This window comes from Pristiophorus japonicus, chromosome 1 (assembly GCF_044704955.1).
Source record: "Pristiophorus japonicus isolate sPriJap1 chromosome 1, sPriJap1.hap1, whole genome shotgun sequence".
NCBI classification, from domain to species: Eukaryota; Metazoa; Chordata; class Chondrichthyes; family Pristiophoridae; genus Pristiophorus; species Pristiophorus japonicus.
Window position 1 is genome coordinate 523698454 of NC_091977.1, and position 24595 is coordinate 523723048.

The 24595-nt window shown below is 45.8% G+C and overlaps 1 protein-coding gene across 1 annotated transcript; it reads right to left on the reverse strand.

Annotated features, from left to right (window-relative positions):
- Positions 1–1107: 1107 nt before the first annotated feature.
- fam210aa (family with sequence similarity 210 member Aa) lies at positions 1108–22429 on the reverse strand. The gene is made up of 4 exons (XM_070896543.1): positions 22319–22429; positions 19057–19580; positions 5217–5328; positions 1108–1857 (listed from the first exon to the last, which is right to left on the reverse strand). Exons 2-4 carry the CDS (start codon positions 19542–19544, stop codon positions 1624–1626), a joined length of 834 nt encoding a protein of 277 aa, XP_070752644.1. The 5' UTR covers positions 19545–19580; positions 22319–22429; the 3' UTR covers positions 1108–1623.
- Positions 22430–24595: the final 2166 nt, after the last annotated feature.

The following is a 24595-nucleotide window of genomic DNA, read 5'->3' on the forward strand; positions in this document are numbered from 1 at the left end:
GGGATATGGGGATAATGCAGGAAGGTGAAGTTGAGGTAGATTAGACATGATGAATAACGGAGCAGGCTCGAGGGGCCAATTGGCCTACTCCAGCTCCTATTTCTTATGTTCTTATCCAGCTGTTTTCCTGGCTGAGTTCACCCACCTCCGCAAAAAACGGGGATCACCTCTGGTACCTTCCTGGACTGTGTTTCTCAGTGCAGATACTTTCTGCACCATTCGGGAGCAAGAAAACCTTTTTTAAAAAATTACCCAAGGTAGTGGAGTAAAACAAAAAGAGCAAATAATTGATGAATTTTCTAATTTGTTTATTAATGAATAAATCATATTAAATCAACTATAAAGATTAAATGATCTTAATGAACCACTGCAGTTCAATTCAAGTCTCATTATGATATTCGGGAAATGGATGTTGGCAAGTTACAGCTGATATATTAAGATACAATTTAAACGGATTATGTACAGCGGTGGATATACAATCTCAAAATTTTGGAGTTTCAAGTAGGCAGATGTAGGAGTGATTCTGGGTTAAATTGATACAGCTCTACCGAGCTTCCCTCCGCTTGAAGAGCAATTTACAGGCCAGCATGGAACACATCACCAACCAATGGCTGAATTTCAAAGTAGGCAGATTATTTTGTTCTTCAAACGCTTGGTTATGTACAAGAGACAGTAATCCTCAATAATAACTACACCAAACCTTTTGCAGCCACTCGAGACTGAATTTGGTAAGGCCAAAATTCAGTTTAAGTATTTGTACAAAATATTTCCATTTATATAACATGAACATAAGTGAAGATAAAATCTGCAATTGTCAAAAGATTTTTCAAAATTAGAATTGATAATCAAATCGGGTACAGCCTTGTTAGTTGATTCTTCCCTCCATGAACAAGAAGAAATTGTACCCTTGAAATATAGTTAGGACGGGAGTGTCACACCATGTAATAATGCACCATGTATTATTCTGTTAAAGTGGGTAAGTGTCCCTTTTATAAAGTAAACATTGATGAGGTCAGAGTTGAATTATTTTGTTCAGGGAACTTTGCTGGCCAGTTTCAGGCTGCAACTCAAAAGTAACTAACACCCAAAGCCATGAAATGTGACAACTTATTTTTGTGCGATTCGTATTAGAAGTGATTGGATTTTATTTTTTTTGAAGTCGCCACATTACACACAGTAGAATTTCTTCAGCAGACAATCCAGACATTGAGTGACTGAAATTGTTTTAAAGGTGTTACAGTACACAACCACCAGAGTCTTGAACTACTTTAGAATATTCTAATGTTAAATCAGTCTATTTAGAAGCTACAGTACAAGAATATTTTCTTTTCTCCTTACACCACTGGATATAGGAAATCTGTTGAGAGGCAACTCCACTGTTAGTTCCCCTCCCACCCCGTGTTATTAAAATGTTACACCCCAAATTATCTAGTTGTTGGGAAAGAGTTTTAACAGTACTTTGCACTGCAACAAACCATTGGCAATTTCTAGATAGCAAACGTTTACAGTGTTACTTCACAAAGTCTACACTATCTCCACTTCAAAATCAGAAGAGGTGATAGATGTTTTCAAATTTAAAACGGCTGGAATTTTAATTTTTTTTAAAGCTTGTCCTCTGCAGATTTATTCTTTTTTCTTCCTGAAGGAGACCATGTCTTTGGTTTCTTGTATTTTCTCAGTAAACAGTTCTTTTGTTTCTTCCATTTTTTCTGAAAATCGCTCCCTAGTTTCCTCCATTCTATCTTGTATATACTCCCTCATTGGAGGTGGCGTTGACAGGTAACCACAGGAGCGGAGATACTTAACTGCAAAGGATGTTCCTCCCAAAGTGACCGTGTACCTGGCTGGGGTGGCAAGCTACAAAACAGAAAAGTTAAAAAAAATATATATTAATTTACAGTAGAAATTACAGAAGATTTATAAAGTCAGATCCTGTAAAGATGAAGGGTTGAAATGGCTCAAGGGAATACACAATAAATTTTTGGAGACCGAGAAGTATAGAGGGACATTGGAGTGCAGGTCCACAGATTCCTGAAGGTAGCAGACCAGGTAGATAAGGTAGTTAAGAAGGTATATGGGATACTTGCTTTTATTAGCCGAGGCATAAAATACAAGAGCAGGGAGGTTATGCTTGAACTGTATAAAACACTAGTTAGGCCACAGCTAGAGTAGTTCTGGTCACCCCACTGCAAGAAAGATGTGATTACATTAGAGAGGGTACAGAGGAGATTTACCAGGATGCTGCCTGGACTGAAGAATTTTAGCTACGAGGAAAGATTGGTTAGGCTAGGGTTTGTTTTCTTTAGAACAGAGGCTGAGGTGTGTAAAATGATGAGGCGTAGAGTGGATAGGACAGACCTATTTCCCTTGGCAAAGGTCAACAACCAGGGGGCATAGATTTAAAGTAATTGGTAGAAGGTTTAGAGGGGATTTGAGGATAATTTTTTCACCCAGAGGGTGGTGGGGGTCTGGAACTCTCTGTCTGAAAGGGTGGTCGAGACAGAAACCCTCACCACATTTAAAAAGTACTTGGATATGGACTTGAAGTGCCGTAACCTACAGAGCTACGGACCGAGAGCTGGAAAATGGGATCAGGCTGGATAGCTCGGGCGGCTGCCGCGGACACGATGGGCTGAATGGCCTCCTTCTGTGCTGTAAATTTCTATGATTCTATGAAAGTCACTGCTAGCCAGAGATAATAAAAGCCAAAAACAGGAATTGCTAAGTGTAGATTGTATCATCAGATATCCATGAGTTTTACTGGGGGGGGGGGGGGTCGAGTATTAATTTCACAAAACTATAACTTCCTTAAAGTCTTGTGTATGCTCTCCAGTAAGGGCTCTTTTTCAGGGCAACTGTGTAAAATACAGCAGGTTGCAATAATTTTAGACACCGCTACCAGGCTACACTCCGAGTATCGGTATCCTAACTGATTTGCTTCAGGATGCTGATGGCACGATCAATCAAGATTCTGGTAGCACAGTATGCCGCAATCCACAGCATTTCATTTCTTGTCTACGGGTTTCCCAGTCAGTGCATACCTTGGGTGAATAATGATACCATGGATTACCATAAATTGATCATGCCATCTCCAGAGTAGCACTTGCACAACTCAATTACTACTGGTCACAGAGAGCTGCACTGGATTGGAGTGGAAATATATTCTGTTTATTGGGGATAGACTCATGTGAATGCCACCAACAATGCTCAGCACTTTGGGAAATCCAGCCAGATGTTGCTGCTGCCTGGTTTCAATGGGAAAGTTGAAAAATTGTGGGACCCAGCAAAACAAGGCTTCTTTCCCCTCCATAATACAAGTTCTACTCAAAGTTGGGAGATTTGACAGCTATCTCCTCCTGTAGCTTGGAAAGACCCAGTGGCTTAGAACAATCACGGCTGTGGTCACCTTGACAGCAACTGAGAGCTGTTCCTGGTATTAATGGGTATGGTAGCATAGTGGTTATGTTACTGGACGAATGAACCAGAGGCCTGGTGCTTTGATTCGGAGACACAAGTTCAAATCCCACCACAGCAGCTAGGAGATTTAAATTTAATTAAACCAATCTGGAATAAAAATCTAGTATCAGTAACGGTGATACTATGGAATTGTCATTAAAAACTCATCGGGTTCACTAATGTCCTTTAGGGGAGGAAATCTGCTGTCTTTACCTGGTCTGGCCTATATGTGACTCCAGACCCACAGCAATGTGAGACTCTTAACTGCTCCTCTGAAATGGCCTAGCAAGCCACTCAGTTGTATCAAAGGGCAATAAATGCTGACACTGCCAGCGATGTCCACATCCTGTGAATGAATAAAAACTTTGTTTCTCAGGTGTGGCTGCAGGAGTGATGGTAGATCAGCGAGCAGCCCGAGATGCAGATGCAGAGGTCGGGAATGTTATCTTCATCCTCCTCTTCAACCTGCAAATAGAGGAAGACCCACAGCCCCTCTCAAATCAGCAATTACTGCTCCCTGGCAAAACAGGAACCGATCTGGTAAGTTCTAAACAGCTCTCGGCGAGATTCCAGTAACTTTCACCTGGCTTCAATAAGGTAGCACAGGAGGCAGTGAATCAGTAACAGGCAAACTGATCAACAAAACAGCAATATACTGTAATAAAAAATTGAAAGGAGATGTGATTTGGTCAGGTGCTGGGAACACTGTGGTGCACAGCATTACTTCCATTTTTTTTTATTACAGAACTTAATGAGCCTAGTGCACAAAAGGCACACGGACTCTTAATATGCCTTACACGGGTCAACGAACAGGCTTAAGCATCCCATAATGTAGGGAGCTGATGCACAGCAGTGTGAAGGGCGCCAAAGTGCACATTACTGCTCCTTCCTCCCCCCACCATACGCCAGCGATCTGGTTATGCTTCTCCACACTGGACATTGAAAGTAACAAGGTATTGTCACTTTCGACTATCTCTCAAAGTCCCACAATGTAAGCTAGATTATCTCCTTTGTACACACTGGTTTCTTATCCCTTCTTCCAAAATGAAGTACTTTAATCAGTATTACATTTCATTCACCATGTGTCTGCCCAGCCACTTAACAGATCAAAATCCTTTCCAATCACACACACTAACAACAAATTCTTTTTGATACGCTCCTGTGATCATTTTACTACGTTAAAGGCGCTATATAAATACAAGTTGTTATGTTGTTGTAACAAAATAAAACCCAAACAGTACCCTGATTTAGAAAAATGATAAACTCAGTCTGGTCTCCATATTATAAAATGGATATAGAGGCACTGGAGAAGATGTAAAAGCGACTAGAATGATACCAGGACTGAGAGATTATACCTATCAGGAAAGATTGGACAGGCTGGGGCACTTTTCTCTGAAGGGTGACCCGATAGATTTATTACGAAAGGGTTTGATAGGATAGACATAGAAACGATGTTTCCACTTGTGGGCAGGATCAGAACTTGGGGCCATTAATAAATCCAGGAGAACCTTCTTTACCCAGAGAGTGGTGAGAATGTGGAACTCACTCCCACAGGGAGTGGTTGAGGTGAATAGCACAGATACATTTAAGAGGAATCTAGACAAACACATGATGGAGAAAGGAATCGAAGGTTATGTTGATGGGGTTAGATGAGGAAGGGTGGGGGGAATAACCTGTTTGTGCTGTAAATACTATGTAGTACAGCATATCAATACGTTACCAGCAATGCATAGCCCTGCACAATTCAACACATTACTCACCTTATACAATGCATAAGCAGTCAGTGCATTTCCACTCTGAGAATGACTCAAAATTTGTATTATAGTTTTGGGTGCTCCTATAAACTCGAGAAACGGAACCACATTAACACCTCTGAAAATAAAAATACGTTTTTTTTTATCAGCATCTAATGTGTCTTTAAAAAAAAAAGAAAACTCCATTCTACTTTCAATAATGCATTTACTAAATAAATACAGCAGTAGAGACTCTTATGGACTGTAGAGACACTGGAGACCCAGCCCGGAAATCGGCGGGTCCCGGCCTGTAAGACCATCGCTGATTGCAGTGCGGGCAGACACAGCAGGAGGGGCGAAGAAGCGGCAAGAGTTTGTAGAAGGAAGTCACTGGGGACCAGGAGAGTTCGGAGCCCAGAAGATACAAGGGCCCAGGGGCAGCAAGGGCCAACCCACACTGCGATATGTGTGCGCACTAGGTCCGTGCAGCAGAGCAGGTCTTTGCCACTGGACCAAGACCTAGCTCTGTCAAGCCCGTGTGGTGGCTGGTGTGCAACGGCCACCCCACATTAAAAAAATTCACGCACAGGCATCTTCCACCCTTCAGGATGTAGTTCAGGACCTGGAATATTAGGTCCTTCATTGAAACACCTGTGAGCTCATTCCTTTTTGGCATGGAAGCAAGTCAGCCTCGCTTCGAGGGACTGCCTATGATGATGACAGCAGTTCACTGATCACCGCAATGCAAGTACCACGCACAGGCTGCAGAGCTACTCGTAAACGCAATTTTTGAATGTAATTAATTTATTTCCAATTTTCTTTTTTTTTAAAAAGTAATCCTCTTAAACTGTGTGTTACTGGGAAATATACATCAAATGACAAGGATGGTCATCTATACCCGATTTGGGTGCTCAGAACTGTGCAAGAGTCACTGGGGCGGGGGTGGGGGGGGAAAGAGATGGCTATCCCTTTAATTGGTCCCATTTTGTGCAGTGGAATGCCTGACCTACATTGCGACAACCGGCGCTAAACATTTGGCATAAGCCCACATTCTGGTGCTGTGTGTCACTGACAATCCAAATACTGCGTGACCTATTATTTTTTAAAAGAGGACAATTCAGTTGATGAAAACTATTATTTGTAAATATTTAATGAGCAGCAGTTACTGAACATGTCATTGGACAGCTCAGTCAACTGGAATAATGCACAAACAAGATTAATAATGGGGCTTTTGATTAAAGAGGAATGTTAGATATTTTAAAAAGTGCTCAGAAGACAACACAGAACTTCATAAATCACTGGTTAGGCCTCAGCTGGAGTATAAACATAAGAACACAAGAAATAGGAGCAGGAGTAGGCCATACGGCCCCTCGAGCCTGCTCCGCCATTCAATAAGATCATGGCTGATCTGATCATGGACTCAGTTCCACTTCCCTGCCCGTTCCCCATAATCCCTTATCTCTTTTATCGTTTAAGAAACTATCTATTTCTGTCTTAAATTTATTCAATGTCCCAGCTTCCACAGCTCTCTGAAACAGCGAATTCCACAGATTTACAACCCTCAGAAGAAACTTCTCCTCATCTCAGTTTTAAATGGGCAGCCCCTTATTCTAAGATCGTGCCTTCTAGTTCTAGTCTCGCCTATCAGTGGAAACATCCTCTCTGCATCCACCTTGTCAAGCCCCCTCATAATCTTATACGTTTCGATAAGATCACCTCTCATTCTTCTGAATTCCAATGAGTAGAGGCCCGACCTACTCAACCTTTCCTCATAATTCAACCCCCTCATCTTAGGAATCAACCTAGCGAACCTTCTCTGAACTGCCTCCAAAGCAAGTATATCCTTTCATAAATATGGAAACCAAAACTGCACGCAGTATTCCAGGTGTGGCCTCACCAATACCCTCTATAGCTGTAGCAAGACATTATCCTATATATCGATAAGATCACCTCTCATTTTTCTGAACTCTAACGTGTATAGGCCCAACCTGCTTAGGCCCAACCTGCTTAACCTTTCCCCATAGGTCAACCCCCTCATCCCCGGAATCAACTGAGTGAACCTTCTCTGAACTGCCTCCAAAGCAAGTATATCCTTTCGTAAATATGGAAGCCAAAACTGGACATTTTTGGACACCAAACTTCAGGAAAGATGTAAAGGCCTTAGAAAGGGTGCAGAGGAGGGTCACCCAGGTTGTTAACAGCGATGAGGGACTTCAGTTATGAGGAGAGGTTGGAAAAGTTAGGACTGTTCTCCATGGAACAGAGAAAGTTAAGAAGTGAACTAATAGAGGTTTTCAAGATGATGAGAGGTGTTGATAGAGCAGAGAGAGATAAACTATTCCCCCTGGTGAGTGGGTCAATAACCAGAGGTCACAGATTTAAAATGATTTGGCAAAATATCTAGAGGGGAGATGAGAATTTTTTTCACTGAGTTGTCAAGATCTGGAATTAAAAGGTGGTGGAAGATAATTCCATAAATAATTTTAAAAGGGATTTGGACGTGTACCTCGGGACGAGGAACTTACAGGGTTACGGACAATACAGGGACGTGGGACTGAGCATGGCAGCTCTTTCAAATGGCCAGCACAGGTCCGACGGGCCGAATGGGCCACTGTAGATTTCTGTCATTCGGTACAAAAATGAAAAATGTTAATTGGGGCAGGCACCAAGGAAGACCAAAGTGCAATTTCTGGCTGTGCTTCCAATCTTGGGAGTAAATGTCCCCTTCCTGACTGGAGAAGGATGCTGCACAATGAGACAATTGCAAAGAACTTTTAATATTCCAAATCAAAGCTTTGCTTCAAATCACTGGTTTGATCGACCTATACAAGAAAAAGAGACTTGCATTTCTATAGCACCTTCCACGACCACCGGACGTCCCAAAGCGCTGTACACCCAATTACATTTTTGGAGTGTAGTCACTGTTGTAATGTAGGAAACGCAACAGCCAATCAGTGCACAGCAAGCTCCCACAAACAGCAATGTGATAATGACCAGATAATCTGTTTATTTGTGATGTTGATTGAGTGATAGATATTGGCCAGGACAGTGGGGATAACTCCCCTGCTCTTCTTCAAAATAGTGCCAGGGGATCTTTTACATCCACCTGAGACGAACTAGGAACTTTTGACATCGGATAGGCTCTCGGCCAGTCACTTCTGTAGCTTCACAATATCAGGCCAACTTTCTGTCCAATGTCCAAGTTGTTTTATCCATTATGCATGAAAGTATGCCTCCTCCTCTCTCCTCCTCCTCAACCCCCCTAAAAGCACTAAGACTGTGTGTGAATACAGATGAAGTCGACTGACCAGAATATTTTTAGATAAATTCAGTGAGGCTTCCACACTTAGGCCCCAAGTTTCCACATGATTTGCTCCTGATTTTTAGGAGCAACTGGTGTAGAACGGAGTATCTTAGAAATCGGAATTCTCGTCATTTAGTTTGCTCCAGTTCTAGTCAGTTAGAACAGTTTCACTTTGGAACAGAATTTTTTTTTCAAAAGGGGGCGTGTCCGGCCACTTACGCCTGTTTTCAAAGTTTTGTCAGTAAAAACTTACTCCAAACTAACTTAGAATGGAGTAAGTGAAGATCTTTGTACGCTCGAAAAAACCTTGTCTACACTTTAGAAAATCAGGCGTAGGTTACAAATCAGGCGTAGGGAATGGTGGGGGGGTTTAAAGGGAAGTTTACAAACATTAAACACTTCAGTTTTACAAATAAAGAGCCATCATCAATAATAAATGATAAATACATCAATAAATCAACCAATAAATCAATCAAAAAAAATTAATAAGAAATAATTTTTAAAAAAATCAATAAATAAAACATTTTCTACTTACCGACTGCAGCGCCGGGAGCCCTCCGGTTCGGGGGGAGGGAGGGAGGGAGAGGGAGGGAGGGAGGTCAGGTCGGGGAGAGGGAGGTCAGGTTGGATCCAGTCCGGGGGCAGGGGGGAGCGGGAGTCGGGGGGTGGGGGGGAGCGGGAGTCGGGTCGGTGTCTGGTCCGGGGGAGGAGGGGGAGGCGGGAAGCGGGAGTCGGGTCGGGAGGAAGCAGGAGCTGGGTGTGGGAGGAGCCTTATTCACGCAGCCCCAGTGAGGCCATTCGGCCAGGGCTAGGGGCTGCGTGCTTCGGGCCCCTCCCACACAGTTTTGGGCGCCTGGAGCTACTGCACATGCGCGCGCATGTGCAGAGGTCCTGGCACTGTTTTCAGCGCAGGGACCTGGCTCCGCCCCCTACAGCTCCTGCTGCGCTGCGCCGAGGGCCAGAGGACCTGCAGGGAGGTGGAGAATACGGAGGTTTTTTTTGTGGCGCGAAAAACGGGCGTCCAGGTCGGGACTGGGCCGTTCTAGGCGCGGCGCGAAACTTGGGCCCTTAAATGCCTGGTTTTATTGATACAGGGTACTCGCCATCCAGCAGGACCATTCCGAGTACAATTCGTGGAGCATCGGTTGTACTGATTGGTACGGTGGAAGGGGAGGAAAGAAAACTTTGTAAAAATTTAAATTTTTTACTGCTAGTTACGATTTTTATTCAATGACAATTTGGTTTGATTGCATATATCTATGTATTTTATTAAATCTTGGGTAGGGCATATATTTCCATTTTTGTTTATTCATTGGATGTGGGCTTCACTGGCAAGGCCAGCATTTATTGCCCGTCTCTAATGGCCCTTGAGAAGGTGGCAAATTGCTGCCTTGACAACCGAGTGGCTTGCTAGGTCATTTCACACTACATCATAATTCTAAAAGGACAAAGGGTGTTAAAAAACAAGCCTGAAGGCTTTGTGTCTTAATGCAAGGAGTATCCGTAATAAGGTGGATGAAGTAACTGTGCAAATAGATGTTAACGGATATGATGTGATTGGGATTACGGAGACGTGGCTCCAGGATGAGCAGTGCTGGGAACTCAACAGCCAGGGGTATTCAACATTCAGGAAGGATAGAATAAAAGGAAAAGGAGGTGGGGTAGCATTGCTGGTTAAAGAGGAGATTAATGCAATAGTTAGGAAGGACATTAGCTTGGATGATGTGGAATCTATGGGCCCAAGTTTCCACAAGAAAAAAAACGGGCGCCCCTCCGAGCTGGGCGCCGTTTTTCACGCCTAAAACGGCGCCTAAAAAAATCCTCGGTATTCTCCACCGACTTACAGGTCCTGTGGCACTCGGCGCAGCCGGCACGAGCTGTGGGGGGGGGGGGCGGAGCCAGGTCCCTGCGCTGAAAACAGTGCCGGGACCTCTGCACATGCGCGCTACAGTCGGCACGCAAGTGCAGTAGCTCCAGGCGCCGAACTGTGTGGGAGGGGCCCGAAGCACGCAGCCCCTAGCCCTGGCCCAATGGCCTCACTGGGGCTGCGTGAATGAGGCTCCTCCCACGGCCAGCTCCTGCTCCCCGCCCGACCAGACACTCGCCCCCCCCCCCCCCCCGCGCCGACCAGACCCGACTCGACACCCGAGACCCGCTCCCCCCCTCGACCCCCGCCCCGACACCCGCTCCCCCCCGCGACCCGCTCCCTCCTCCCCCCCGACCCGACACCTGCTCCCTCCCCCCCCTCCCGCCCAGACCCGACACCCGCTCCCCCCCCCCTCTCTTCCCTCCCCCTCTCCCTCCCTCTCTCCCTCTCCCTCCCCCTCCCTCTCTTGCTCAGCAGCACGAACAGTTGCAGAATTCTCCCTGGCTGAAGCACTTTCACACAGGTAGGAAGATGGTTTATTTAATCTTTTCTTGGCTTATAAATGTTTATTCAGGTTGGATTTATTTGTATAATATTTGTAGAAATATAAATAAGGATTTATTGTCGAATTTAATGAGTTCCCTTCCCCCCCACCTCGTTCTGGACGCCTAATTTGTAACCTGCGCCTGATTTTTTAATGTGTAGAACAGGTTTTTTCAGTTCTACAAAAATCTTCACTGGCGCCATTCTACTTTAGTTTGGAGTACATTTTCACTGTGGAAACTTTCAAATCAGGCGTCAGTGGCCGGACACGGCCCCTTTTGAAGAAAAAATTCTGTTCTAAACTAGAACTGTTCTACCTAACTAGAACTGCAGAAAAAAAAATGTGGAGAATTGCGATTTCTAAAATAGTCCGTTCTCCACCAGTTGCTCCTAAAAATCAGGCGTGAATCATGTGGAAACTTGGGCCCTATATGGGTAGAGCTGCAGAACACCAAAGGACAAAATACGTTAGTGGGAGTTGTGTACAGACCTCCAAACAGTAGTAGTGATGTTGGGGAGGGCATCAAACAGGAAATTAGGGGTGCACGCAATAAAGGTGCAGCAGTTATCATGGGTGACTTTAATATGCATATAGAGTGGGCTAACCAAACTGGAAGCAATACGGTGGAGGAGGATTTCCTGGAGTGCATAAGGGATGGTTTTCTAGACCAATATGTCGAGGAACCAACTAGGGGGGAGACCACCTTAGACTGGGTGTTGTGTAATGAGAGAGCATTAATTAGCAATCTCGTTGTGCGAGGCCCCTTGGGGAAGAGTGACCATAATATGGTGGAATTCTACATTCGGATGGAGAATGAAACAGTTAATTCAGAGATCATGGTCCAGAACTTAAAGAAGGGTAACTTTGAAGGTGTGAGGCGTGAATTGGCTAGGATAGATTGGCGAATGATACTTAAGGGGTTGACTGTGGATGGGCAATGGCAGACATTTAGAGACCGCATGGATGAACTACAACAATTGTACATTCCTGTCTGGCGTAAAAATAAAAAAGGGAAGGTGGCTCAACCGTGGCTATCAAGGGAAATCAGGGATAGCATTAAAGCCAAGGAAGTGGCATACAAATTGGCCAGAAATAGTAGTGAACCGGGGGACTAGGAGAAATTTAAAACTCATTCTATAGATATGTAAAGAGAAAAAGGTTAGTGAAGACAAACGTAGGTCCCCTGCAGTCAGAATCAGGGAAGTCATAACAGGGAACAAAGAAATGGCAGACCAATTGAACAATACTTTGGTTCGGTATTCACTAAGGAGGACACAAACAACCTTCCGGATATAAAAGGGGTCAGAGGGTCTAGTAAGAAGGAGGAACTGAGGGAAATCCTTATTAGTCGGGAAATTGTGTTGGGGAAATTCATGGGATTGAAGGCCGATAAATCCCCAGGGCCTGATGGACTGCATCCCAGAGTACTTAAGGAGGTGGCCTTGGAAATAGCGGATGCATTGACAGTCATTTTCCAACATTCCATTGACTCTGGATCAGTTCCTATCGAGTGGAGGGTAGCCAATGTAACCCCACTTTTTAAAAAAGGAGGGAGAGAGAAAACAGGGAATTATAGACCGGTCAGCCTGACATCAGTAGTGGGTAAAATGATGGAAACAATTATTAAGGATGTCATAGCAGCGCATTTGGAAAGAGGTGACATGATAGGTCCAAGTCAGCATGGATTTGTGAAAGGGAAATCATGCTTGACAAATCTTCTGAAATTTTTTGAGGATGTTTCCAGTAGAGTGGACAAGGGAGAACCAGTTGATGTGGTATATTTGGACTTTCAGAAGGCTTTCGACAAGGTCCCACACAAGAGATTAATGTGCAAAGTTAAAGCACATGGGATTGGGGGTAGTGTGCTGACATGGATTGAGAACTGGTTGTCAGACAGGAAGCAAAGAGTAGGAATAAATGGGTACTTTTCAGAATGGCAGACAGTGACTAGTGGGGTACCGCAAGGTTCTATGCTGAGGCCCCAGCTGTTTACATTCTACATTAATGATTTAGACGAGGGGATTAAATGTAGTATCTCCAAATTTGCGGATGACACTAAGTTGGGTGGCAGTGTGAGCTGCGAGGAGGATGCTGTGAGGCTGCAGAGTGACTTGGATAGGTTAGGTGAGTGGGCAAATGCATGGCAGATGAAATATAATGTGAATAAATGTGAGGTTATCCACTTTGGTGGTAAAAACAGAGAGACAGACTATTATCTGAATGGTGACAGATTAGGAAAAGGGGAGGTGCAACGAGACCTGGGTGTCATGGTACATCAGTCTTTGAAGGTTGGCATGCAGGTACAGCAGGCGATTAAGAAAGCAAATGGCATGTTGGCCTTCATAGCGAGGGGATTTGAGTACAGGGGCAGGGAGGTGTTGCTACAGTTGTACAGGGCCTTGGTGAGGCCACACCTGGAGTATTGTGTACAGTTTTGGTCTCCTAACCTGAGGTAGGACATTTTTGCTATTGAGGGAGTGCAGCAAAGGTTCACCAGACTGATTCCCGGGATAGCGGGGCTGACCTATCAAGAAAGACTGGATCAACTGGGCTTGTATTCACTGGAGTTCAGAAGAATGAGAGGGGATCTCATAGAAACGTTTAGACAGGTTAGATGCAGGAAGAATGTTCTCAATGTTGGGGAAGTCCAGAACCAGGGGTCACAGTCTAAGGATAAGGGGTAAGCCATTTAGGACCGAGATGAGGAGAAACTTCTTCACCCAGAGAGTGGTGAACCTGTGGAATTCTCTACCACAGAAAGTTGTTGAGGCCAATTCACTAAATATATTCAAAAAGGAGTTTGATGTAGTCCTTACTACTAGGGGGATCAAGGGGTATGGCGAGAAAGCAGGAATGGGGTACTGAAGTTGCATGTTCAGCCATGAACTTATTGAATGGCGGTGCAGGCTCGAAGGGCCGAATGGCCGACTCCTGCACCTATTTTCTATGTCTATGTTTCTATGTTTCAGAGGGCAGTTAAGAGTAACCACATTGCTGATTCCTGGGATGGGGGATTATCCTATGAGGAGAGATTGAGGAGACTAGGTCTATATTCCCTAGAATTTAGAAGAATGAGAGGTGATTTCATTGAAACAGACACAATTCTTACAGGGCTTGACAGGGTAGATTCAGGGAGGATGTTTCCTCTGGCTGAACCAGGGGTCAGTCTCAGAATAAGGGGGTCGCCAATTAGGACATGAGGAGAAATTTCTTCACTTAGAGGGTGGTGAATCTTTGGAATTCTCTACCCCAGAAGGCTGTGGAGACTCAGTCGTTGAATATATTCAAGACAGAGACTGATAGACCTTTGGATATTAAGGGAATCAAAGGATATGGGGATAGTGCAGGCAAGTGAAGTTGAGGTAGAAGATCAGCCATGATCTTATTGAATGACAGAGCAGGCTCGAGTGGCCTAATGGCCTACTCCTGCTCATATTTCTTATGTTCTTACGTTCTGTGGGTCTGGAGTCACGTATAGGCCAGACAAACGTGGTCATAATCTTTGGTCACATGGTCAACTTTTCGAATTGTAAATTTGTTGGTCATTATTTCCCCATTTTGTTGCGTCAACTTTCAAAGTCACAATTCATGAACCAATTGAACCATTCAAAATGTTTAATCAACATTTTTGTCTGGCTTTTGTTTTATATTTATGTATTTTTTTAAAGTAAGATTTTAAACAAAATAAAAATGTCAAGAAAGTCATGTGATTACATTTTAAATCGCCCATTTATGCCTTAAAAGCTTTTACTGCCAAGAGCGTACAGCTTGTCTCGAAAGCCTGAGCGTGGACTGGATGTTTTGACCTCCACGTTCTAACCAGCTAGAGCTTACAGAATCTGTGCGAAGGGACAAGTTGCAAGGCAGAGGGCGTGCGTCTCCTCATCTGCTGAGGATTGGAGTTGGGCACTTTTCCCAAAAATACTATTGAAACAAATTGGAGCTGGAGGTCTGTAACTTGGAGTTACTCCCTGCTACGCCAACGGATGTTGCAGCACAAACACACAACTCCAGCAACGCCAAGGAAATTTCCGGCTTGTATTTTTGGGCAAGCGATGTTCAAATGTACTGACAAATTATGTTTTCTACCATGAACATCTTACAGATAGACAGTTGTAAGTAGAGCAAATGTGGTTTGAAGATTAAGAGTTTTGATTTTAAAGCCACCTCCATATGTGTCAAAAATTCAGTTTTAAAAAATCTCAACCATTTTTTAAATACATAAATCTTGACTAACCGAATTTACTGACTATTGAAGTCATTTGTGTTTATTGAAGAATAAGCGGCAGATTTTCAACTTGCTGTCCGGGTATAAAGCAGGTGTTGCGGATCGCCTGCCTGTTATAGAAACCTCCTGTCTTTCATTACCATTGAATGTGGGCGGGTGGCAGAACAGGGCGGCTCGACCACCAGTATTACTCTCGGCAGCGTTGAAAATCTCCTCCCATCAGTGAGAAAACGCACTAAATGCTCCAGCAGGTACATTTCTGGCTTGTGTGCTCCTGACACATGCCAGAGGCCCGGAGAAATTACACCCTCCCAGCCTGATATTCTCCATCCATTAATCCGACATGTCTCAGAAGTACCGAGTGCTAGTTTTCTCTTAAATGCTTTAACTGTCAGCCGGGGCTCTGATTCTCTTGCCTCTGAGTCAGAAGGTTGTGGGTTAAAGTCACACTCCCAAGGACTTGGGCAAACAAATATAGGCTGACACACTAGTGCAGTGCTGAGGGAGAGCTGTACTGTTGGAGGTGCCATCTCTCCGATGCGACGGCAAGCCGAGGCCCTGTCTGCTCTCTCAGGTGGATGTAAAAGATTCCATGACACTATTTTGAAGAGGGGCAGAGGAGTTATCTCCGGTGTCCCGGCAAAGTTATCCCTCAATCAACAGATTATCTGGTCATTTTCATATTGCTGTTTGTGGGAGCTTGCTATGCGCAAATTGGCTGCCACGTTTCCCACATTACAAGAGTGACGACACTCCAAAAGTACTTCATTGGCTGTAAAATGCTTTGGGACGTCCTGAAGTCGTGAAAGATGCTATATAAATGCAAGTCTTTCTTTTCTTTGTTCTCATAAAACTAAGATGGACCTGAGAGCACAAAAACTGTCCAGTGAGGGAAGTGGCAAGAACACACAGGGAGTGTAGAAAATGACAGTACAAGAGAGACATTTTGGGTTCTGTTCCCCTGACACGCAACCATAAGGAGGCCAGATCTTGTTCTCTGCCCACTTCCCACCATGCCTCACCATGAGCAACAAAGATCAGAATTTGCCAACTCACCAGATCAATTTATTTATGACAATATAAACTAAACGGTACAATTTTAAAGGGGCTGCAGGAAGAGAGACCTGAGGGTGTACGTACACAGTTCTTTGAAGGTGGCAGGGCAAGCTATGTTAAAAAGCATATTGGATACTTGGTTTTATAAATAGAGGCATAGAGTACAAAAGCAAGGAGGTTATGCTAAACTTTAATAAAACACAGGTTAGGCCTCAATTCTGGGCACTGCACTTTCGGAGGGGTGTCAAAGGCCTTAGAGAGGGTGCAGAAGGGATTTACTGGAATGGTACCAGGGATGAGAAACTTCAGTTATGTGGAGAGACTGGAGAAGTTGGGGTTGTTCTCCTTAGAGCAGAGGTGGTTAAGAGATTTGACAGAGGTGTTCAAAATCATGAGGAGTTTTGATAAGAGTAAATAAAGAGAAACGGTTTCCAGTGGCAACAGGGTGGGTAACCAGAGGACACAGATTTAAGGTGATTGGCAAAAGATCCAGAGGTGACATGGAGATTTTTTTTTAAAACACAGCGAGTTATGATGATATGGAATAACCTGATTAGGCAGAGTCAACACAGATTTATGAAAGGGAAATTGTGTTTGACAAATCTGTTAAAGAGATTTTTGAGATTATAAATAGCAGGGTAGACAAGGGGAAACCAGTGGATATAAGCAGTGTACAGGTGCAGCGTCCAAAGTCCGGAGTTCTGGAATCCGGACTGACTGGTGGAAGGGTCGCCTGGAATCTGTAAAATGTTCCGGAATCTGGTCCCGCCACCGCCGCCCGACCTCGGGCCTCGCTCTTACCTTGGAGCCTCCTCGCCGGCCCACCCAAATAGCTCCACTGCAGCGGGCCCCTACGTGGCCAGCCCCCCCTCCTCGACGGGCCCCCACGCAGCCAGCCACCCCCCTCGGTGGGACCCCACCCGACCAGCCCCTCCCCCGCGTGCGGAGCCCCCACGCGGCCAGCCTCCCCCCTCCTCAGCGGGCCCCTACGCGGCCAACCCCCCCCCCCCCCTCGGCAGGCCCCCATGTGGCCAGCCCCTCTCCTGCGGCAGAGCCCCACCCAATCAGCCCCACCCCCGTGGCAGAGCCCCGCCCAACCAGCTCTCCCCCTCCTCGGCAGGCCCCCACCCGACCAGCCCCTCCTCAGCGATGGGACCCCGCCCAACCAGCCCCTCCCCCGCGGCAGAGCCCGACCCAATCAGCCCCTCCCCCGTGGCAGAGCCCCGCCCAACCAGCCCTCCCCCTCCTCGGCAGGCCCCCACCCGACCAGCCCCTCCTCAGCAATGGGACCCCGCCCAACCAGCCCCTCCCCCGCGGCGGGGCCCCGCCCGACGACCTCATCAACGGGGCTGGTGGTCTGAACAGCTCCTCAGTGAGCCACTCTAACCCTAACCCCACCCCATTTCTGACGTTACGAAATCTGGAAGTACTTCAACCTGGGCTCAGGTGTTTCCAGATTCGTGACATCAGAAAGACGATTCAAAGTCCGGAAAAACGTGGAATCCGGAAAGGCCTCGGTCCTGAGGGTTCTGGATTTGGGACGCTGCACCTGTATTTGGATTTTCAAGAGCCATTTTATAAGGTGCCACATAAGAGGTTGGGGGTAATATTAGCATGAATTGAGGATTGGTTAACGGTAAGAATAAACGAGTAATTTTCTTTTGGCAGGGTGTGACTAGTGGGGTATCACAAGGATCAGTGCTTGGGCCTCAACTATTTACATTTATATAATATATATATATGAATGACTTAGATGAGAGGACCTAGTGTAATGTATCCAAGTTTACGGACGATACAAAACTAGGTGCGAAAGTAAGCTGCGAGGAGGACAGAGCCTGCAAAGGGATATGGTCAGGTTAAGTGAGCGGGCAGTAAGGTGGCAGATGGAGTATAATGTGGGGAAATGTGAGATTATTCACTTTAGTGAGAAGAATAAAAAAACAGAATATTTTTAAATGGTGACAAACCATGAAATGTTGATGTTCAGAGAAATTTAGATAACCTTGTATAGGAAACAGAGTTAGCAAACAAGTAGGAAAGAAAATGGCATGCTGGTCTTTATTGCAAGGGGGTTGGAGTAGAAGAGTAAGGAAGTCTTACTACAATTGTACAGGACTTTGGTGACCTGGAGTACTGTGTACAGTTTTGGTCTCCTTATCTGAGGCTTAGAGGTGGCACAACGAAGGTTCACCAGACTGATCCCTGGGACGAGAGAGTTGCCCTATGAGGAAAGGTCGAGTAGATTGGGCCTATACTCTCTGGAATTTAGAAGAATGAGACGTGATCTCATTGAAACATACAAGATTCTGAGGGAGATGGACAGGGTAGATGCCGTGAAGTTGTTTCCCCTGGCTTGAGAGTCTAGAACTTAGAGGTCGGCTATTTAAGACTGAGATGGGGAGAAATTTCTTCACTCAGAGAGTCGTGAATCTTTGAATTCTCTACCCCAAAGGGCTGTGGACGCTGAGTCACTGCCTATATTCAAGGCCGCGATCGATAGATTTTTTAACTCTAGGAGAATCAAGGGATATGGAGATTGGGCGGGAAAGTAGAGTTGAGGTCGAAGATCAGCCATGACCTTATTGAATGTTAAAGCAGGCTCGAGGGGTGGTATGGACTACTCCAGCTCCTAATTATGTCTCACTGCAGAGGTGCTTACAGCGCCGATTCTGGGTCAGGCAGATTATAAACTCATAATCCCATTAGCTTTAACAATCAATAAATTAATAAAATTCTCAGAGCAATTTAGAAAAAAACAATTTACAAAACTAGATTTTGGAGGATGGTTCCAATAAATAGCTGTTTCCAACCTAGAGATTTTTTGAAAGCTTAAAACCCATGGGTGAACATAACTTGCAACTTACTTACTTGATTGCTGCATAGTAAAATGTCCCAAACCATATACTGGACGTGAACAGATGCACTGGGACCATGACTTTCCCATACTGTTTGAGTGTCTTTTTGAACCGCTGAAAGAGCCCAATTGAATGGTCCTGGAGGGGATCAGTTTCCACAGCGGCTGCCTCCGGAGTCAGTTTTGCATCGGAAAAGTATGTTTCCTGAACCGAGTCCGACACGTTATCTTGCTGTGGGTCGCTCCCTGGCAAAGTCTTGGGCTCCTGTGATTTGCTTTGGTCAACGCCCTTGTGCTGTGTGGATAACGGTTCTTCCTGCAGATTCGGCCTTCTCTGTTCTGCGGCAATGACTGGACGTGACGTGTGCAGGGGTTGCCCGTGGTGTGGGATAGTACGAGGCATTTTCCCACACGTAGCTGGAAATATGTGAGTGATACATGGTCGGGCATGGCAAGCCCGTTTCGAGTGCCAGAGGACTGCCTGAAAGAAGTACCTCTGCATTTTTACGTTTCCAGTCTAACAATTTCTGGTGAAGAACTGGAAGGAAAACACGGAAGTGTTAGAGAAACTTTTCTCAGTCCTTGGCTTCTATTTGCATCCATTTCACATTAGTTTGCAGGTGCAGCAGGTAATCAGGAAGGCGAATGGAATGTTGGCCTTCATTGCGAGAGGGATGGAGTACAAAAGCAGGGAGGTCCTGCTGCAACTGTATAGGGTATTGGTGAGGCCGCACCTGGAGTACTGCGTGCAGTTTTGGTCACCTTACTTAAGGAAGGATATACTAGCTTTGGAGAGGGTACAGAGACGGTTCATTAGGCTTATTCCGGAGATGAGGGGGTTACCTTATGATGATAGATTGAGTAGACTGGGTCTTTACTCGTTGGAGTTCAGAAGGATGAGGGGTGATCTTATAGAAACATTTATAATAATGAAAGGGATAGACAAGATAGAGGCAGAGAGGTTGTTTCCACTGGTCGGGGAGACTAGAACTAGGGGGCACAGCCTCAAAATACGGGGGAGCCAATTTAAAACCGAGTTGAGAAGGAATTTCTTCTCCCAGAGGGTTGTGAATCTGTGAAATTCTCTGCCTAAGGAAGCAGTTGAGGCTAGCTCATTGAATGTATTCAAATCACAGACAGATAGATTTTTAACCAATAAGAGAATTAAGGGTTATGGGGAGCAGGCTGGTAAGTGGAGCTGAGTCCACGGCCAGATCAGCCATGATCTTGCTGAATGGCGGAGCAGGCTCGAGGGGCTAGATGGCCTATGTTCCTAATTCTTATGTTATGTTCTAACACTATCCTTTTGCTTTCAATAGAATATATGTTTGACTTTCCATTTTGTATTACTAAACCCAATCCTTTCCACTTACACGAGACCCTGTATTATTATTAGGCAATTAGAGATGGGCAATAAATGTCAGTGATGCCGATATCCTGTGAATACATTTTTTTTAAAATGTCCTTTAGGGAAGGAAACATGCTGTCCTTACCCAGTCAGGCCTATAGGTGATGCCAGACTCACAGCAATGTGGTTGATTCTTAACTGCCCTCTGTTGTACCAAACTGCAACAAAATTAACTGCAGTTCTTCTCCAGGGCAATTGGTGGATGATAAATGCTGGTGATGCCCACATCCCTTAAAAAAATATTGGGTCTTGGGTCTTCCACCCTACAGATACTTTAATCAATGCCCTGCTCCATACCTGTTGGGTTATAAAGGGCATTGTAGACATTGTTTTATTTTTTTTAAGGGATATGGGCATTGCCAGCATTTATCACCCACCAATTGCCCTTGAGAAGAACTGCAGTTAATTTTGTAGCAGTTTGGTACAACAGGGGGCAGTTAAGAATCAACCACATTGCTGTGAGTTTGGCATCACCAGGTAAAGACAGCATGTTTCCTTCCCTAAAGGACATTTAAAAAAAATGTATTCACAGTATATCGGCATCACTGGCATTTATTGCCCATCTCTAATTGCCTAATAATAATAGTTTCTTAAACGATAAGGGGATAAGGGGTTATGGGGAGCAGGCAGGGAAGTGGAGCAGAGTCCATGATCTTATTGCATGGCAGAGCAGGCTCGAGGGGCCTTATGGCCTACTCCTATTTCTTATGTTCTTAAAAGGTGAGCTGCCTTCTTGACAACTGAGTGACTTGCTGAGCCATTAAAGAGGGACAGTTAAGAGTCAACCACATTGATGTGGGTCTGGTGTCACATATTGGCCAGACCAATTAACAAAAGAAATAGGAGCAGGAGTAGGCTATTTGGCTCTTCAAGCCTGCTCCGCCATTCAATATCATGGCTGATCTGATCATGGTCTCAGCTCCACTTCTCTGCCCGCTCCCCATAACCCCTTATCGTTCAAAAACCTGTGTCTGTTAGTATGGCAGATTTTCTTCCCTAAAGGGACATGAAAGAAGTACCTATGCATTTTTAAGTTTCCAGACTAACAATTTCTGGTGAAGAACTAGAAGGAAAACAGGGAAGTGTTAGAGAAACTTTTCTCAGTCCTTGGCTACTATTTGCATCCATTTCAGTCATTTCACATTCCTAACACTATCCTTTTGCTTTCAATAGAATATGTTTGACTTTCCATTTTGTATTACTAAACCCAATCCTTTCCACTTACACATGACCCTGTACCTAGGAACTTGGGTCTTCCACCCTACAGGTACTTTAACCAATGCCCCGCTCCAGACCGACAATTTGACGTGGAGTTTACTTTTTAGGAGAAACTCCTTCACTCAGAATTGTTAACCTGTGGAATTCCCTAGCACAGAGAGTTGTTGATGCCGGTTCACTGGATATATTCAAGAGGGAGTTAGATATGGCCCTTACAGCTAAAGGGATCAAGGGGTATGGAGAGAAAGCAGGAAAGGGGTACTGAGGTGAATGATCAGCCATGATCCTATTGAATGGTGGTGCAGGCTCAAAGGGCCGAATGGCCTACTCCTGCACCTATTTTGTGTGTTAGTCACCGTAGCTTTTTAAAACAAAAAATTCAAAATGAATTGAATTAACAATTTAAATTCCTTCAGGGATTTGCCATGATGGGATTTGAACCCATATTTCTGGGCAGTGCAAGGCCTCTGAGTTGCTGATGCAGTGCCATAGCCACTGTGGCCGGGCCCTCCGGCCGCTGCTCCAATCGCCACCTAACTCGGGCCCCGGCCGCCCTCCGGGAGGGAGTTACGCACGCCACCCCCGCCTTGCCTTCTCTTTTTCACATTCCACCCTTCTCCTCTGCTACCCGTAATTCAAACCCACATCACCTTCCGGAGAGGAGGTTTATTTGTGTCCTCTCTCTCTCCTCCCCCCACGGCCGCTTCTGTCCGACTCCACGCTCCGCTCGGCAAAGGCAGATGGCGGCTGCCCCGCCACCCACCGCGCGTGCGTGGGGCCGCGTGACCGCGCGGAACTCTGGGTCGTGTAGTGCTTGGCCGGCCGCACTCTGGCGGCAGGCCGCGGCCGGAGGACTACACTTCCCACAATGCACCGCGCCGAGACCCGCCCGTCTCGTTCCTTGATTGACTGGCTCCACGTGTTCACTGGAGTCGGCAATGTTGTAAGCGATGTTGCACAGGCAGTGAGCGATAGGGGGCGCTATACAGTACCAGCAGGAAAAAAAGTCAACTAAGTTCAGAAGCCCAGTGAAGTTGAGCTCAACTTATACAGAACCATGGCAGCTTGTCAAGTTAAAAGTTTGGAGTTATCCCCAATCATCATCATAGGCAGCCCTCGGAATCGAGAAAGACTTGCTTCCACTCCCAAAGTGAGTTCTTTGGTGGCTGAACAGTCCAATACGGGAATTACAGTCTCTGTTGCAGGTGGGACAGACAGTTGTTGGAGGAAAGGGTGGGTGGGGAGCCTGGTTTGCCGCACGCTCCTTCCGCTGCCTGCGCTTGACCTCGTCAGAGCTCAACACCCTCCTGGATGCACTTTTTCCACCTCGGGCGGGCTTTGGCCAGGATCTCCCAAGTGTCAGTGGTGATGTCGCATTTTACCAGGGAGACTTTTAGGGTATCCTTGTAGCGTTTCCGCTGCCCACCTTTGGCTTGTTTACTTATGTAGAACCATAGTAGCTTGTCAACTTAAAAGTTTGGAGTTATCCCCAATCATCATCATAGGCAGTCCCTCGAAATCGAGGAAGACTTGCTTCCACTCTAAAAGTGAGTTCTCAGGTGACGGAACAGTCCAATACGGGAATTACAGTACCTGTCACAGGTGGTTAAAGGAAAGGGTGGGTGGGACTGGTTTGCCGCATGCTCCTTCTGCTGCCTGCGCTTGTTTTCTGCATGCTCTCGGCAACGAGCCTCGAGGTGCTCAGCGCCCTCCCGGATGCTATTCCTCCACTTAGGGCGGTCTTTGGCCAAGGACTCCCAGGTGTTGGTGGGGATGTTGCACTTTATCAAGGAGGCTTTGAAGGTGTCCTTGAAACGTTTCCTCTGCCCACCTGGGGCTCGCTTGCCGTGCAGGAGTTCCGAGTAGAGCGCTTGCTTTGCGAGTCTTGTGTCGGGCATGTGAACAATGTGGCATACCCATCGGAGCTGGTTGAGTGTGGTCAGTGCTTCGATGCTGGGGATGTTGGGCTGATCGAGAACACTGATGTTGGTGCGTCTGTGCTCCCAGGGGATTTGCAGGATCTTGTGGAGACATCGTTGGTGGTATTTCTCCAGCGATTTGAGGTATCTAAGGCCTTTGTGAGGTTAAAGAAGGCCATATATAAGAGTTGGTGCTGTTCCCTGCATTTCTCTTGCAGTTGTTGTGGGTGAACAAGTCCGTTGTACCCCTTAGTGGAGGGAATCCGCATTGCGACTTTGGGAGAAGCTCTTCAGCCACAGGGAGAAGACGATTGAGGAGGATTTTTGCAATGACTTTCCCTGTGGTCAACAGCAGGGAGATTCCTATGTAGTTACTGCAGTTGGACTTGTCACATTTATTGAAGATGGTCACGATTACAGCGTCTCTGAGATCTCCTGGCATGCTCTCCTCCTTCCAGATAAGAGAAATAAGGTCATGTATTCGTGACAACAGTGCTTCTCCGCCATGCTTTAATGCTTCGGCGGGAATTCCATCTGCTCCTGTTGCCTTGTTATTCTTCAGCTGAGGGATAGCCTTTTCTACCTCATGCTGGGCTGGGGTTGTGCTGCGATGATGGTGGGTAGTATGCTACGGGATGGAGTCGAGGATACTCGTGTAGAAGACAGAGTCTTGATTAAGGAGATCTTCAACATGCTCCTTCCAATGGGCACTGACTGCCTCTCTGTCCTTGATGAGTACCTCTACATTCTTGGCCCGCAGTGGGGTAGGGCCTTGGGTGCTTGGGCCATAGGTGTTCTTGACTGTGCTAAAAAATTCATGCACGTCTGGACCGGGGTCAAGCAAAGCTGCATCATCGCACCAACTCTCTTTTCGATCTTCCTTGCTGCAATGCTACATCTTACCCTTAGCAAGCTCCCCGCTGGAGTGGAGCTAAATTATAGAACAGGTGGGAATCTGTTCAACCTCTGCCGCCTCCAGGCCAGATCCAAGGTCGTCCCATCCTCTGT

What these genes read in the sequence shown, in the direction of transcription:
- fam210aa (XM_070896543.1), bottom strand. Translation starts at nt 19,544, where the DNA reads ATGCAGAGGTACTTCTTTCAGGCAGTCCTCTGGCACTCGAAACGGGCT. An exon ending in TTTTACTATGCAGCAATCAA is followed by an intron (nt 5,329 to 19,056) that starts GTAAGTAAGTTG and finishes TTTTATTTTCAG; the next exon opens with AGGTGTTAATGTGGTTCCGT. An exon ending in CTGCTTATGCATTGTATAAG is followed by an intron (nt 1,858 to 5,216) that starts GTGAGTAATGTG and finishes TCTGTTTTGTAG; the next exon opens with CTTGCCACCCCAGCCAGGTA.